Source organism: Microtus pennsylvanicus, chromosome 14 (assembly GCF_037038515.1).
Source record: "Microtus pennsylvanicus isolate mMicPen1 chromosome 14, mMicPen1.hap1, whole genome shotgun sequence".
Taxonomy (NCBI): Eukaryota; Metazoa; Chordata; class Mammalia; order Rodentia; family Cricetidae; genus Microtus; species Microtus pennsylvanicus.
Window position 1 is genome coordinate 42,592,888 of NC_134592.1, and position 16,527 is coordinate 42,609,414.

The 16,527-nt window shown below is 41.8% G+C and overlaps 1 protein-coding gene across 2 annotated transcripts in view; it reads right to left on the minus strand.

Moving 5' to 3' along the window:
• Positions 1 to 15,696, minus strand: part of Pcnx4 (pecanex 4) — a 64,520-nt gene extending 48,824 nt beyond the window's left edge. For both annotated transcript variants that reach the window (XM_075947268.1, XM_075947267.1), the window contains exons 1-6: positions 15,510 to 15,696; positions 8,178 to 8,920; positions 2,986 to 3,165; positions 2,215 to 2,717; positions 1,890 to 1,990; positions 1,650 to 1,769 (exon numbers count right to left, since the gene is read on the minus strand). In XM_075947268.1, coding sequence (XP_075803383.1) covers positions 1,650 to 1,769; positions 1,890 to 1,990; positions 2,215 to 2,717; positions 2,986 to 3,165; positions 8,178 to 8,875 — 1,602 coding nt within the window. In that variant the 5' untranslated portion in view covers positions 8,876 to 8,920; positions 15,510 to 15,696. The remainder of the gene's footprint in view (positions 1 to 1,649; positions 1,770 to 1,889; positions 1,991 to 2,214; positions 2,718 to 2,985; positions 3,166 to 8,177; positions 8,921 to 15,509) is intronic.
• Between the last annotated feature and the right edge of the window lie 831 nt (positions 15,697 to 16,527).

Here is a 16,527-nt window from a genome sequence, read left to right on the forward strand (position 1 = left end):
TTTCAGTTAATTTTCTTTTTGACAATTTTATATATGTACAAATGCATTCTGATTACATTCCCACAATCCTCTCTTATCTCCTCCCATGCCATCAGCCCCAATTCTTCCCTATAAATTTTTACCCCACAGTCACAACTTTTGGTTTTGTTACTTGAGTTTCATCTGGGGCATCTGTGTGACACTGAGTTTGGAACTCTCCACTGGAGCCTGATGGACTTGCCAGTGGGCACACAACTGAAAATAATGACTCCCCCAACTACTCACACAGAACAGCTAAGGTTTGGATGCCTTCAATATTATAAAATACTATCAACCATAAAACATTTAAATATTAATATTTACTGGATATTATAAAACATTAAGAATGATCACTACCAATCTTTTTACCAGCTCTTCCCAAAAACGTAAGTGAATGCAATACTTTTAAATTCATTTTACATGGTCCTGATATGTAAACCAGACACTATCACAAGGAAAGGTAGCCACACATACATGCACACACATGGCGTAGACATACATCTTGAGAACACAGATAATTGGTATTAGCGAACTCAGTACCACCCCAACAGATGAAAAGGGTTGGACTGCATGGCCATTTAGGAATATAAAGCTGGTTTAACAATCAAAACCCAACACATCACACTACATAAAGAAACACAGAAGAAACATTCGATAAATCTAGCCCCTTCATGATAAGCACACTTGCTGAGTCACGAATGGCACTTTCTAAGACAGGGAACATCTATGCAGGATGCTGACCGATAGAAGACTGACATATTAATGAAGGTTGACCAGGTTCCTCATGAAATGCCTGCTTTTTCTCTTCAAGTGAACATTTTCCTGTTTCCCAACATAAGACAAAACGACAACAACAATCACTGCAAGATGTCACTTTACACCATGAATATGGTCATAATAAAAATAGCAGGTAACAGGTGTTGGTGAGAATGTGGAGCAGCTGGGAAAACCTCATATACTGTTAACAGTGTATTTCCAAAATGGTAGAGTCAGGCTGGAAAGCAATGTGCCGGTAGCCTGAAGTGTGAAAGGCAGATGACCAGATTTCTACGTATCCATCCATCCATCCATCCATCCATCCATCCATCCATCCATCCACCCACCCTATCTCCATGGGTACTTATCTCCAAGGGAAATAAAAATACATCTGCACAAAAATATGTATATAAATGCTCACAGTAATATTCCTGTCAACAGTGAAAAACAGAAACTTAAACATCTATCATCTGATGGGTGTATGAAGCAAGCATGGTACATGGACACACTGGAATGTACTTGACCACAAAGAAGTACCTGTACATGCTATAGGAGTGAACCTTGAGAGCATGCTAAAAGCTGAAGAAAACAGGTAAGGACCACACATCCTACGACACCTTTCAGGTTATTGATCCAGAATGTGCAACTCTACACAGAGAAAAGTAGGGACCTGGAGGCTGGTTCTGGAACAGATTCAGATGATAGGAAGGGCGGGATGGAGAACGGCCATTAATGGAAACATGTGGAATATTGAAAAGTTAGATTGCAATCATGGCGGCACTACTCTGAATATATACCACTGAGTAAAAAGCCTTCAAATGGATGAGTTTTACTGTGTGTAAACAAACAAACAACAAGCCTCTCGATATACTCACCAATAGCAGTCTAGTTCCCGTATCAAGGCTCCTGTTCCACCAGCAGTCTGTGTCGGACACCACGTGCACTGCAGATACGATCACAGTCTCTAGCAAAGCATTTTCTGTGTTCTGCCACACCTACAGAACATAAACGATCCACTTTTCTCAGGTAGGATTTGCTAATCTAAGCAAACTGTTTCTAAAGACCACCATTACACTCAGCCCCAGGGAGTGCCATGCAAGGCATTCTGGGATTACCGTTCTGAAGGCCCTGCTGAATCCAACGGAGACAGACAGAGAGTGTAGCCCGTGTAAGGAGCTGTCCAGTGCGAGGAAGGCCACCATAACCAAAGGTGATACTAGAGCAAAACAGACAAAATCGAGGCGAGTTTGATTACTGCAGAATCTCCTGCCACAGTTTACCTTGGTAAATTGCTTTCAGGAGTACATTCACGCAATGAACAAACTAATAACACAAGCATAACAAAGAAAACGAAACATAAAGAGCATCAGGCATGCTACATACACTTGAGGGTTCTTTTCTGACTACCCTTTGTAAGAGTCAGCAGACTGTAACTCCTACCTAGAGTTAGCAAGATCCATCTGACAACCCCAACCTTCAGGAGCTTCTTTTGTTTCTTGAAGAATAAAGACACAGCTTGTACATCCTTCGGATAGAAAGGGTTTCGGAAAATTCCAAAGACGTAGATGCTTTGAGTTTCTCTCAGTATCCACAGTATTGAAAGTAGCGCCATCAAAACATAGCCCACGATGGACTGAGCGCTGCTTTCGGAAATGGGTGAGAAGCCGGCGGAGTAATGATGCAGCAGTCCCGCCTCCAGGAGAGCCACGCCCAGCATAGCCACGCCCAGCAGGCATTCCTTCCTCCCGAACCCAGATCCACAGCAGCCTGGGAAAGCCTTGCAACCACTTCCCACTCTGTGCCTGAAGGCCAAACTCAGGTCACTTAGGTTAAGACTCAGTAAGAACCCAAGTCCAGTCATGAAAAGAACCACACCAACGGTGCTGGGGATGAAGTAGGACACAACGGGCGTTCCGGCAGAGACGAAGAACATTACCAATAGCCTGCAGGGAAAGAAGGCAGAAGATTTACTTGAAAGGAATCTGTTACTAAGAATGGACCTCTGCCCAGCAGGATGGCTCAGGGGGAAGGGTGCTTGCTGCCGCTGTCCTGAGCTCCATCTGTAGAGCCACATGGTGGGTGGAAGGAGCAAACTGACTCCCGCAAGTGCCATGGTAGCCATGGGCACTCACCTCCCCACACCACAATAAATAAACAACGAGAAAGTGAAAACAGAAGTTACATCAAACTTCAAAATGCAAAGCAACTTACCGTAGGTGAGTCGACATGGGTGAGCCTCCAAGACCAAACTCTAAAACCTGCTCCACTGCCCAAAAGAAAAGCGCGTCAGGGGGCGGCAGAGTCCCAAGTGCCCACAGGAAAGGCAGTAACACAAACAAGATGTGCAAAATCTGATTCATTTGCTCTAGAGCTGCTGTATTTACAATAAACCTGTAAGAAAGAGAAAATACTTAAATCATACAAAGTACAAATCGATCCACAGAATAGCACATATCACAAAGCAAGCGTCCAGGAAAGGCCCTACTCCCAGACAGCTGCACCTAAACCAGCAGTCTCCTCAGCTGAGCACAAGCTTTACAGATGTGTGCATTCAAATATGCAAAGAAAGAAACTAATACAGCCATCTGTAACAGTGAGTGCAGAGATTTTAAAAACGGAATACATGAGGCTGGAACACATTCTCCCCCTAAATCTACGTTAGCTGAAATCCTACCAGTGATTCTTCATAACCATAAGTAACTCTGGAGAGCTGAAGCTGTAGGAACACGCACTTAATGGCAGTTCCCTTCTTCTCTTCGCTCTGCCACTGTCCTCAGACTTTGAAGTCGCTATAGATAACAGCAGTGAGCAGCTTAGGTTATGACAGGTCACTGGGAGATTGACTAACATTAACAATACTCTTCTGTTTTAGACCAGTAATGTTATGAGTTTAAGACATATTTGTATAATACAGTCTCCTCAGAGCAGGGGCAGGCCCCCTCTTAAAATGAAGAAATTGATACTCAGGAAAATATTTGGAGTTAAATATAACAAAACAGATTTAAATTGTTTAATAAAAATTCAAAACATGGGAAACCATTCTCAATCTACTGCTAGTTTTTCAGAATAAACCTGATCAAACACTATGTCAAGGGGCTAATCAAGTGACAGGACTCATGGAGTAAGAGAGACTTTCAGGAGAAAAAACCAAGACCCAGACGTACAGCAGGATTGCACTCGAACACCTGAGCTGTTGAGAATCACAGACAAAGGCCAGACTTCCGCTTACAGGGTTTCCAAGTCTGTAAATTACCGAATGCAGCAAGCACACGGGAACTATCACTATAGCCATGATCTACACATAGTCACTCAAGGGCATGCCTGGCCTAGCCAGTCACACACTGCTCTAGGTTCTTCTTTCAAACTGTTGTAAGTAGGAAGCAAACAAGCACAAGGTTAATATGCGGTGCTAAATTAGAGGACCCTCTTTCCGCTGCTGGAAATTCAAAGAAAATATTCTCCGTTCTGAGAAGAAACGCCCCAATTAACAAAAAGAATCAAGCTGCACATGACAGCCTACAGGTGGTAAAGGACACCTGGTTAGTCTGTTTTCAAGAAAACCTTCCTCTCCAAAATACACCCGAGAGCAGAATTGCATGAGAATAACCATGCTCAGGAAATGTTTTACAAAATCAAGTTCTATTTTGAAATATTTTCTTCTTAAAAAGCAACATGTTAGCCGGGCGGTGGTGGCGCACGCCTTTAATCCCAGCACTTGGGAGGCAGAGGCAGGCGGATCTCTGTGAGTTCGAGACCAGCCTGGTCTACAAGAGCTAGTTCCAGGACAGGCTCCAAAACCACAGAGAAACCCTGTCTCGAAAAAGCAACAATATTTATCAGATATTATATACAATTATGATATTATATAAGTGAATGTAAACATATAATTAACCAAATACTGATCATTCTGCTCCACACATGACCTCCTAAAGATGGTTACTATAGCTAATTACTTTATATGGGAAAGTGTTTAATGTTTCTGATAACGTGACAGAAATGTCCTAGGATTAAAAAAAGTTTTGAGATTATAACTATAAAAATAGAGGACTACTGAGAACTCAAGAACAATGGCACTGGGTTTTGATCCTACTGCACGTACAGGCTTTGTGGGAGCCTAGGCAGTTTGGATGCTCACCTTACTAGACCTGGATGGAGGTGGGTGGTCCTTGGACTTCCCACAGGGCAGGGAACCCTGATTGCTCTTCGGGCTGATGAGGGAGGGGGACTTGATTGGGGGAGGGGGAGGGAAATGGGAGGCGGTGGCGGGGAGGAGGCAGAAATATTTAACAAATAAATTAATTAATTAAAAAATATTTTAAGTTCTTTACACCTGAAAATCCACTTGCCAAGAAATAAACCATGCCCACACAGAGGCTAAGAGACTATCAATGTGTACCATTTCCTCAGATAAATCTCGTCTCTGAGGTAAGCACTGTAGATTTAACACTTGCTTTCCATAATATAAAATTCATGGAGAGCCATTTACCCTTATCACAACATAGAAGGGAGGAGAGAAAAGGTTATTAGGGGCTGCATCTCTTCAGCCTTCTTCGCTATCTTTAGATAAAACTGGAAACAGTTGGGTGTTTCTGTCCAGAGGGGGAGAGCACACACTTTACACACAGGTTAGCTGTGTCGTCCTTCTAACCAGACTTCGTATCTTTAAGGTGTATTTCTAAAACTGAAATGAGGGGTCAACTGCTCTGCACTAAACTGTCATTTTAATCTTAAAAACAAATGTCAGGCTTTCTTTGCCTCATGTTTTAGTCATAGTTAGATAAAATTCTTTGTAATTATGAAACTTTTAAACACTGAAACAATACAATAAGTCCAACAAGAATTTAGTAAGAAATAGTTTATGTACTTCTATTTATAGATGAATAATGCTGTTTTTAAGAAAATACAATGAAATAGCTTAGGGAAATTTAAAATGACAGCATGCATTAGTCTCTGGCTTCAGAAATTTAATAATGGGACAGTAACTTAGAGTAAATTTGTATTCTGACTCAAGAGGTGTTAAACCCACAGAAGTGAAGAGAAAGCACACCAACCCAAATATGGCCAAATTAATTTTAAAAGGCTTTATTTATGTACACAGGCTGTTGCTCCCTGAGATGGGTTTCAAGAGATCAGCACTGGGTGTGGGAAGGATAAGGATTTTACAGCTCAGGAGTAGGGAATTTCCAAAAGGGGGGTTAGGCAGGCAGATAAGTGGGGATCCCAGAAGCAGAACATAAGCGTAACAAAATCCTAAAAACCTCTATTTCAGAAGGTTTATAAGGTGCCATTTACTGAACATGCAGTCCAGAACTTTCCATACAAGCACAGCCCGATCCTTGAGAAAGATTTACTCACAAACAGCAGTGAACCCCATTTGTCTTTACTATAGATGTTTCTCGGGGCTGCTAAGCTAAACAACAATAAAGATATCTTGACTTCAAAATTTTGTTCTAAGGATATGTTGCTTTTGTTTCCAAAGAGGATGGAAACCTGTGGATTCCTTCCAGGCTAATGTGGTTTGATGGAACAAGATCCCCCAAAGGTTTCTGTGAACCCCTAAAAATATTTCAGCCAACAAATAGCAGGAAGCAGTTTGGAGAAAACTATGGCCCAAATTTCAAAATGATTGTTTACAAATGTTTGTTTTCATTTAAAAGGGGTTGGATATAAATGGTTAAATCTTTCTAAAAAAAAAAGTGTGTGTATGTGTGAAGATATGACATAGAGATGAATACTTTACATTGGTATGAACTTGGGTCTATTGATACAAATTTAAGGTTTATTTGCTACACTGTGTATATGTATTTCTGCTCCTGTTTAAGGTACTGTGTTTGTGTAGCTCATTTAAAAATGTAATATATAGTTAAAAATACAGATTAATAGTCATCTATAATAATCAAACTTAGTTACATTAGTTTTCTTGATATACAGAGATGTATTTCAGTTAGATAATCTTCAACACTTCAAAGACCTACAGAATATGGCATTTAAAGGGTTTTAAGAATTTAAGACTTTTCTCAACAGTAAGACATGTCTGCTTCTGGCAGCACCAATTACTTCAAGAGAATGACGGGCATTGAAGAGGCTCCTTATGGAGTTTGCTAGCCATCTGGGCAAGAAACTGCTCTTTCCTGAACTGCTTGATGGCATGCTGTATGAACTGAACATGCAGGACCCACAGAAAAAAAAAAACTAATGATCTTGCCAAAAGAGATGAGACAATCCTTCAGGGTTCCTGCTTCATGAAAGAGTCTGCCAGACATTCTGCTAGACACAGAAGAAAGTGACTGACAAACTACCAATAGGCAAAATAGTCTTTCAAATTTCCTGTTTCGTGTAAAGGTCTGCCAGATACTGGGCCTGTAGGCTGAAGATGGATGACCCAATGTCACAGAAGAACTTTGGGTGACTGTCCAGGCAGCAAGATGCCAATTCTAGAGTTTTGGAAGTTGTTTACAATGTACTTCCTGTTTACTTAGGTAATATTATATCCTTCTGGAGTCTTTGATGGAGTTGAAGACAAAAAGTAATAGTTTTCTTGTTATGATAAGAGATAAATTAAATATGAAACTTTCCAGATACAAATAGACTAAATATTGTAACTTTTGCTTGATACCAGTTTTGTTATATGTAATTTTATTATGTTAAAATTAAAACCTTTCTTTTTATTTAGTTAGAAAAGAGGAGATAATGTAGGATTTCCCTCTGTATGCTGTGAATATGCTTTATTACCATTGGTTAATAAAGAAGCTACTTTTGACCTATGGCAGGGCAGATTATAGCCAAGCAGGAAATCCAAACAGAGATATATAGAAAGAGTAGGCAGAGTCAGAGAGACACCATGCAGTTGTCTAAGGAAAAAGACTCCAGAACTTTATCTGGTAATCCACAGCCTCGTGACAATACACAGATTAATAGAAATGGGTTAATTTAGAATGTAAGAGCTAGCTAGGAATAGCCTAAACTATTGGCCTAACAATGTTGTAATTAATATAGTTTCTGTGTGATTATTTGGATTTGGGTGGACAGGAAACGAAAAAGCAGTCTCCTTTTATAGTCCTGGTTGTCCTGGAACTCACTCTATAGACCAGGATGAACCTGAACTTAGAGATCTATCTACCTCTGCCTCTAGAGTTGGGATTAAAGGTATGCACCACCACCGCCCAACAAAATTATGTATCTTAAAACGTATTTTTGCTATGTTTTGGTTCTTCAGTAAGATTTAGCTACTTCTTTATAATATGAACATTTTATAGCGATCATTCCAAAAGGGATAACCCAAGTATCGCAATGGTTTGGTCTTAACTTTTGATTCACTGACTCATCAGTCAACACTAAGAAAAGTTCTCTTGCCGGTACATGCAGAAACAAAGCAAGTTATTAAGTATGCTCTACATTCTTACCTGTGTGCAAGGTCCACCGAAACAAAGAAGAAAATGTAAAGTGGTCGCATGAGAGGAGTGATTTCGTAAGTATCCTGGGTCTGAAATGTTGCAGTCTCTGTGGCCGTGTTTACGATCAGCGAATATTCTCCTATGCAAAGTGTTATCCACCCAAAGACAAAAAGCGCAGCGGTCGCCCCAGGGCTGCCATACAGCAAGGTTATTCTGTTTGGGAGCAGATACCATGTTCCAAGACCACATACCAACCCAGCAAGGATAGAATGAAAAACTGTATTGGCGACGTATTTTTTTCCAGGAATCAGAAACTTCACGGTCTCAGCGCCAGCACAGCTTGTAAATTCGTGTTCGTCCTCCTCTGCTAGGATATCCCTGGTTATCACCCTTTTGACCACCACAGATCTGTTCTTGGCGTACAAACTTGTGAGCTGGATAACAGATGCAGTGATTACCATGAGTCCTCCTGAGAGAGCTGCTGCCGAGTAGTCTCTCAGGATGTCCAGCTGGTACAAAAGTGTTCCTGTTCCACCTAAGGCCCATGGCATCAGGAAGAGCACAATCTGATTAACATATATGTAAGGAGGGGCACAATAGCCTAATTTGAGTCGAGGGCCTCCAAGAACAGTCTGTGGAAAGCGCTTCAGCAGGAAGTCCTGTTTGTAATCATTTAGTAGAGGAACATCTGGACTCATACTTCCCATTCACGATTGGTCTGAAAGTCACATCTTTTTCATAATCAGAAGTATCTATGAAGAAAAAACAAATGACCATTTAAAAACACGATCCTGAAGACCTGGAGGAAACAGCTCATATTTCTGCCTGACTTCCCTAGTTCCTTTATAGGCAGGGTTTCTAACCTTGATTCCTTCTCAATCTTTACAACATAACTGATACTAAGTTTGTTCTCTTCCCAAAACAATCATGCTAACTTGCTTTCCTAAGAAACCATATTCATGGGCTGTGTGGTGGTGCACACCTTTAATCCCAGAACTCAGGAGGCAGAGGCAGGTGAATCTTTCTGAGTTCGAGACCAGCCTGGTCTACAGAGTGAGTTCTAGGACAGAAATTTACTTTCTATCATAACCACACAGAGAAGCCCTGCTTTGGTTATTTCTTCTCAAAGACAGTAAAAATCTTAAGTACCATGTGCAGTGGATTAAATTTACTTGTCCTCAAGAGCTTATTCTGAAAGTAAAACAAAAATAAAAACCAAACAACAAAGCCAGTTGCCTGATACTAGATCAGCTAGAAAAATATTACTTCAGTGGATCATCTGATAGTTAAGAAAACTTACAAGCCTTAAAATAGCCTTTAAACTAATCCAACTAATCTGTGTCAGGCAATGCCTGTTTGTTGCACAGTTAGGATGCTCTATAAACTATAAATATCTGTGTTCTTACAACTTCAGTCAGCTGTCCTTAATTCTGTGCAGAACCATGCGTAGCTTTTACCAAGTACAGCCTGGTCCATCACAAGATAATAGGGCAGCAGAGTGATACTGTAGTGGTTTGGATGAAAATGGCCCCTGAAGCCCCACAGGGAGTGAGTGGCACTATTAGGAGCTGTGGCCTTCCTGGCGGAAGTGTGTCACTGGTGGTGAGCTCTGAGGTTTCAGATGCTCCAGCCAGACCAGTGTCTCTCTTCCTTCCTGTTGCCTGCAGATGTGGATACAGAACTTTCAGCTCTCTCTCCAGGACCTTGTCTGCCTACATGCCACCATGCTTCCCACCATGACGATAATGGACTAAACCTCTGAACTGTAAGTCAGTCCCAATGAAATTTTTTCCTTTAGAAGAACTGCTGTGGTCATTATGTTTCTTCACAGCAACAGAAACCATAACTAAGAAAGAAATCAGGGACTGGGGTATTGCTGTGATAGGCCTGAATATGACTATGTTTCTGCTTGGAGGAATATGGAACACTTGGGGACTTTGGACTAGGAAAGTGATTGGACACTTTAAGCGAGATTTAATGGGACTGAGTAGTAGTGGTGCTGAAGGTGGTTTGAACTGTGGGGGCATGGTCAGAGGTGTCAGAGAAGAATGTTAGTATGTGCTCTAGAGATTGTTCTAGCTATATTTTGGGTGCTTTCTGCCCTTGTGGAAAAAAAAATCTGCTTGAGGCTAAATTGAAAAGTTATGGAATAACAGCTTTGGCAGAGGAGACATCCAGACAGCCTATTAACTGTGTTGCTTGGTTCTTAGTGGCCATGTTTATGCAGATCTATAATGAAAAGGAGCAAGCTGAGCAAGCAAGCAATTTGAGGAGAAAAGGGGCACCAGGAACTGTAAAAAAAAAAAAATTAAAGAAAATCCTGATTCTGAGTGGAATGAAGGGAGTGGTGACTTCAGAGAAAGATCCCACATAGCTAAGCTTTCAATTTGTGAAGAGGAATTAAAGAAAAGTTTAGGGCTGGACGTGGTGGTGAACACCTTTAATCCCAGCACTTAAAGTCAAAACCTGGTGGATCTCTGAGTTTGAGACCAGCCTGGTCTAACAGTGCAAGTTCCAGGACAGCCAAGTTTAGGCAGTGACGGAAACCATTGAAAAGAGAAAGCTGGTAAAAAAGAATTTGAATGAGGGGGGCTATATTCCAGTCCCAGCAAGCAGAACTTGGCAAATTCATCCACACAATTCTGGCTTTATAGTCAAGGATACCAGAAAGGGATTATAGAATCTCCTTCTACAACTACAAAAGGCCACGGAGGTCAGGCATGTGGCAGGGTGTCCCTGAATGGAGGCCAAAAGAAGCCACTGTGTGAAGCTCTGGATTGCCTTGGAGACCCCAAGATGTTGGAGATGCCAGCTGCTGATGGAGCGGAGCCAGCCCGAGAGAGAGAGAAGTGTGCTGCGGCCAACAAAGCTCAACGGGGCTGGCGGTCTAAAGAGCACTTTGGCATCACACACGGAGATACAGAGTCTGGAGTTTGCCCAGCTGGCTTTTGGTCTTGTTTTAGTCCAGGATTTCTTCATCATGTTCCTTTTCCTCCATGTACATTCTGTGCCATTATACATTAGACATATGCCATCTGCTTTTTCATTTTGATTTTACTGGTAATTATAGTTAAAAGACTGCATGAGTCTCAGAAGAGACTTGGAAGTTTGGATTTTCAAACAGTACTGATACTGTGATAGGCTATGCTATGGCTACAAGCTTGTGGGGGCCAGGGAGTAGAATGTGATAGTTTGAATGAAAATGGTCCCCAAATGCCCACAGGGAGTGGCACTATTAGGAGGTGTAGTCTTGTTGAAGGAGGTGTGGCCTTGCTGGAAGAAGTGTGTCACTGGGGGTGGGCTTTGAGGTTTCAGATAGTCAAGTCAGGTCCAGACAGTGTCGCTCTCTCTTCCTGCTGCTTACCGTACAACTCCCAGTTCCTCTGCAGCACCATGTCTGCGTGCATGCTGTTATGCTACTCGCCATGACGATAATGGACTAAACCTCTGAGCCACCCCAGTTAAATGTTTTCTTTTATAAGAGCTGAGCTCACCACATCTATTCACAGCAACAGAATACTGACTAAGACAGGAATCTTAATACTCTAAGGTTCTTTCTGCACCTTCCCCTCTGTAAAAGCCTATCTGCCTCAGTGACATTAAGTGTGGCATTCTGGAATAGTCTCCTAGCGTCAAAGGGTTAAAGGTCACACTCCTGCAGATGGGGTAAACATGCTAGCATGAGTTATCTTTAGCAGATGCCACTAGTCAAGAACATGAACTTCATTGGACGGTCAGGATTTTAAAGTCTGAAGTATCTAAGTTTTCTCCATGGAGTTAAGAAAACGCTCCTCTTGCCCCATGGGAGGAGTCAGGAAACAAGAACAGAAAAGTGAAACCATATAAAGCTGGTTATTTCTGATCCCAACCACATTCATATTCCCTCCAGTAGTTCTGAACCTTTTAAAATACTCAACTGTCAGCAGAGAAACATGGAAAGACCCATGTGAAAACAAACACAGCAGAGTACCTTAGTATGCAGAACTGTGTGCATGTTAATTGCATAGCTTAAGTAAGATGGGTCAAGTTGAAAAACAAGATACCTTCCTGTTCTAAGGGAGGAATGCAGAGTTTGCCATTTTTGAGCCTTCTTGCATTGTATTTTGTTCCAATCAAAATATTAAATTCATAAACTGCTTGTTCCCTGTTTTGGAACATGGAAGGTATCTCTTTTTATGGAATAAGTTATGATTGCTATTGATAATATTTTTGGCTCAGGCAAGACTCTGCCTAAGAAGGTTATTTGCCAAAATAACAAAACAACAGGATTGGGTGTAAGGGAGATTACACAGTTAGCTTTCTTGTGGGCAAGAAATGGCAGGAATAAGATGCTACAAAGAAGTACAACTGTTAATTCCTTCCTTAAACTATACTATATTTTAATCTCTTCATCAGGGAAGTGAAGACTTCATAATGAGAAACCAGGCAAGGAACTATGGCATGCAGATGTACACAAAGAAAAAATTATGAAATCTGATAGGCAGAATGTCAGACATAAAAACTGATTTAAATCATAAATATTTTTAAATAATATTGTAAAGATTTTAAAAATTGATGTCTATTTCCTAACAATTCATGATCATTATGACAAAAAGTATATAATAAGCAGTCCCGTTAACTTCTAATTTTTATTCTAGACCATAGAAGTTTAAAAGATTTAAGAATTTAAAATATCTTTTGAGGTACCACCAATTACATTTATGTGGAGAAATATTCTAAATGCTAACCTGGATTATTTATAAATATAATCAAAACTAACCTCATTCCCTGAAAACAATCTGGCATATGCTTCTGAAGGATGGTTGGTCCCCAGAAGGGCAGTAACGTTCGTGTGGCCCCTACCTCTAGCATGCTCAAATAAAAATAGCTCAAGCCTGCGGAAACAAAAGCTGTGATGAAGATGGCCCCACAGCACTGATGTGGGCCATATGCTCGCTCCATATGCTACTTTGAAAGACAGCCAAAAAAGCAGACTGCGAGATGTTGCTGTGTTTGGAATCTGAGTCACAAAGTTCCCACAGGGGTAAGGAATGGTACAAACTGGCAATCTGCTGTGAGGGAATTCCTAGTTACCAAAGCTACAGCTCAGCAACCATAGGATACTGACTAAAATTCCTTGGAACAAAGAATAACACAACAAAAAGTAGTAGTTTGAATATGCGCATGTGCACACACACACACACACACACACATTTCTCTAAGGCCAGAAGAACAAATGAATTCCTAAATGGCATTTTTGGCAATTGTCTGGATTTCATTTAGTTTTTTTTTTAAAAAATCTGTCACATTATTATTCTATGAATACAATACTCTAACATGCTCCATTTCAAAAAATTTGAAAGAAAATATACAAAAGTTTTACTTTTCAATGCATTTACTAATTTTCAAAACAAAACTTTATGATCAGTATAGAAATAAAATGACCCATACCAGTGTACTCAAAAACCATGAAACAACTCAATTCTCCATTTCTTAGGAGAGTCATCTGCCACCACTAGAGCGGTTCCCAAAGTCCAGAGATGTGGAGAGTCGGCTGGTTTGGAGATGGTTCAGTGTAATTGCCGAGCGCACCAGCTGGAACCCTGAGCTACAGCGGCAGCTGCCAGTCTATCTTTGTACATGCTCTAGGGATCCTAGCTGGATGCCACACCATGAACAACTCTAAACTCTTCAAGGGCCCTTTAAACGACATTTAACGGGTAACTATAACGCACACATAGTGCAGGGAATAACTGTACTAAAGACCGAGAACCAAGGAAACTGACACCTAAGACACAATGTTAACTAGTGACAAACTAAGTTTTTGAGTCATGCCAACTTATTGTCAAACAAAAGCAAAGTTTGCTTTGCGGATTCTTGAATGTGGACTTGAAAGGAATGTGCAAAGTAAAACCTGACACTAAGCCAGTGTGAGGGCACTGGCACCTCATTTGAGGAGGAACACTCAAGAGTCCTCACCATCAGGGAAGGGAAACAATCTACAGAAAGGTAAAGGGTTATAATTAGAGATTTACGCTTAAAATACATAATGAATTCTTCCAATCCAGTGATGAAAATACAACTTGACTTTTAAAAGATGAACTAGGGATAAGAACTGACAATTTCTGGGTGATGGGCCAGATGGAGTTGGGAATGAAGCTTCATATAAGGAAATGCAAACCAAACCTACCATGAGATGCTTTGAATTCCCTTGATTGGCTGAAGTGAAAATGAAAGACAAAAGCAAGAATTGGTGAGGTTAATTTAAAACCTCAAATGCATCTGGTGGGGGTGTAAAGTGGTACCAAGCCTTGGAAAAATCTGGCAGTTTCTCAAAAGGCTAAACAATGGAATTAACATGCGACCCACCTAGTCCACTACCAGGCATTATATCCAAGAGAAATGAAAACATGCCTACACAAAAGTGTATGCAAAATGTACAAGGATTTTTGTTTTTTGGAGGTAATCAAATAGTTCCAAAATTGACTGTAGTGATGGTTGTGCAATTCTGTCGATATACTTGAAACCAACAGTTGTATACTCCAGGTAACGAGCTGTATCTCAAGGAGGTCTCTATAGAGGAAGATGAAAAAGTTCCCTGCTCAAGATTGTCCACAGCAGTTAATAACCAACGGGCATCTATCTCTCTAGGGAGAACAGGCAAAACTTGTAGAGAGGTCCCAAACTTAATTAGTGAAATGGCAGTATCTGAACTGGATGCTGTGAGAAACGACGGGCGACAGGGTGTAGATGGGAACGGACAGAAGTGTGAATGTTCTCTCGAAATGCAGGAAGTTGATGGGGAAAAATAGTGAAAAATGAGTCAGGGGGAAATGAGAGGCACAGCAGATAATTCAGAGGCCTAATCCAGAACAAACGGGAATGGGACTCATTTAAGTAAATTCTGTCTTTGACATGCAAAGGATTATCTGGAGACAGAAAAACCTGAGAAACGAGCTATACTCACCTAGGCGGCCAAAAATGAACAAATTTGGGGCAAGAGGGTTTGAGATGGAGAAAACCAAGAAATAGTGAACTCTACCTAAGGGGCACAGGTTGACTTTGATAAGGGGAACATGCTCAGCCCTCACCAGGGCCAAAGGGCCACTCTCCACTTCGCAAGGCCTCTCAGAGGGAAAATGCAGCTCCACGGGCTGCAAAATACTCTCAATCAAGTTAAAACCACACCGGATCACTACCTCTATCAACTCAGTTCACCCTGGACATTAAAAAGAGCAACAATTCCATTTAAAAAGCGGAAGGCGTTTGTTGTGGTAACCAAAGCTGAAAGAACTGGGTAGTACCCAGGCGTGGAAACTAAGGCAGTAACGAAGTCCCAGGTATCTCTAGGACGGACATTACCTGGAGTCGCCCGAGGGGAAAGGCGACGCGAGGGCGTCCCGGGACCACATCTCCCTTGGGGAGGTCGGTTGGGAGCTCCCGCCCGACGATGGATGTGGCGGCACCAGCAGCTGACCCGGGCCCTCCAGGACCGCTCGTGTTTCCATGGCTAGCATCAACTGCGCTCGCGCCTCCCAGAAGGCAGTGCGCACGCGCGCTCGGAGGCGGGGCCTTGCGTCTCGCCCCGCCCCCGTCGCAGTGACCCTGCCAGAAGGAAGCCTGTGCGCCGAGCAGCGAAGCCCGGTGGGCGGTGTTTCTTCCCTGCGGGACCGAGCGGGCCTAGAGCTGCGGGCTTCGCTGGGACCCGACGGCCATTCAGGTCTTTGAACCTCCTTAGCACCACCACTGAGTTCTCATCCGGGCCACGCCCAGACGCAGGAACGTGGTTGTCTTGGAGACGAGACGTTCCTGCTCTGGGAGCTTCAAGGCTGGAGAGATGCTCGACCACCATTTTGGGAGCCTAGGATCTCCAAGATTGGCAGACCCATGGCTGAAGAGTGTAATAGGAGTCCAATCTCCTAGGGTCCTGAGACCTCCATTAATGACCACAAAACTAAGGTCATTCCAAATGCTTTTAAATGATTCTATGTGCCCTATTCTACTTAGATTTGAAACCAGAATACCTTTGTTTTCTTGCACCACAACACTGCCTTTTCCTGTTTACAAAATGAAAGTTCATGACCACAGCAAGTCTTGGTTCCAATTTACCAACGTGTGACTACTTTCGAATTACATACTGGTGATTCTCAAAACATTTTAAACTTAATGTGTGTATGTGTTATATACATGAGTTCAACTCAAAAGTTTTTACTCTTTTTGTTTGTTTTTCGAGACAGAGTTTCACTGTGTTGTGTAGCCCTGGCTGTCCTGGATCTCACTCTGTAGACTAGGCAGGTCTTGAAAACACAGATCCTCCTGCCTCCTGAGTGCTGGGATTAAAAGCGTGTACCACCACCATCCGGCATGTTTTTACTCTCAA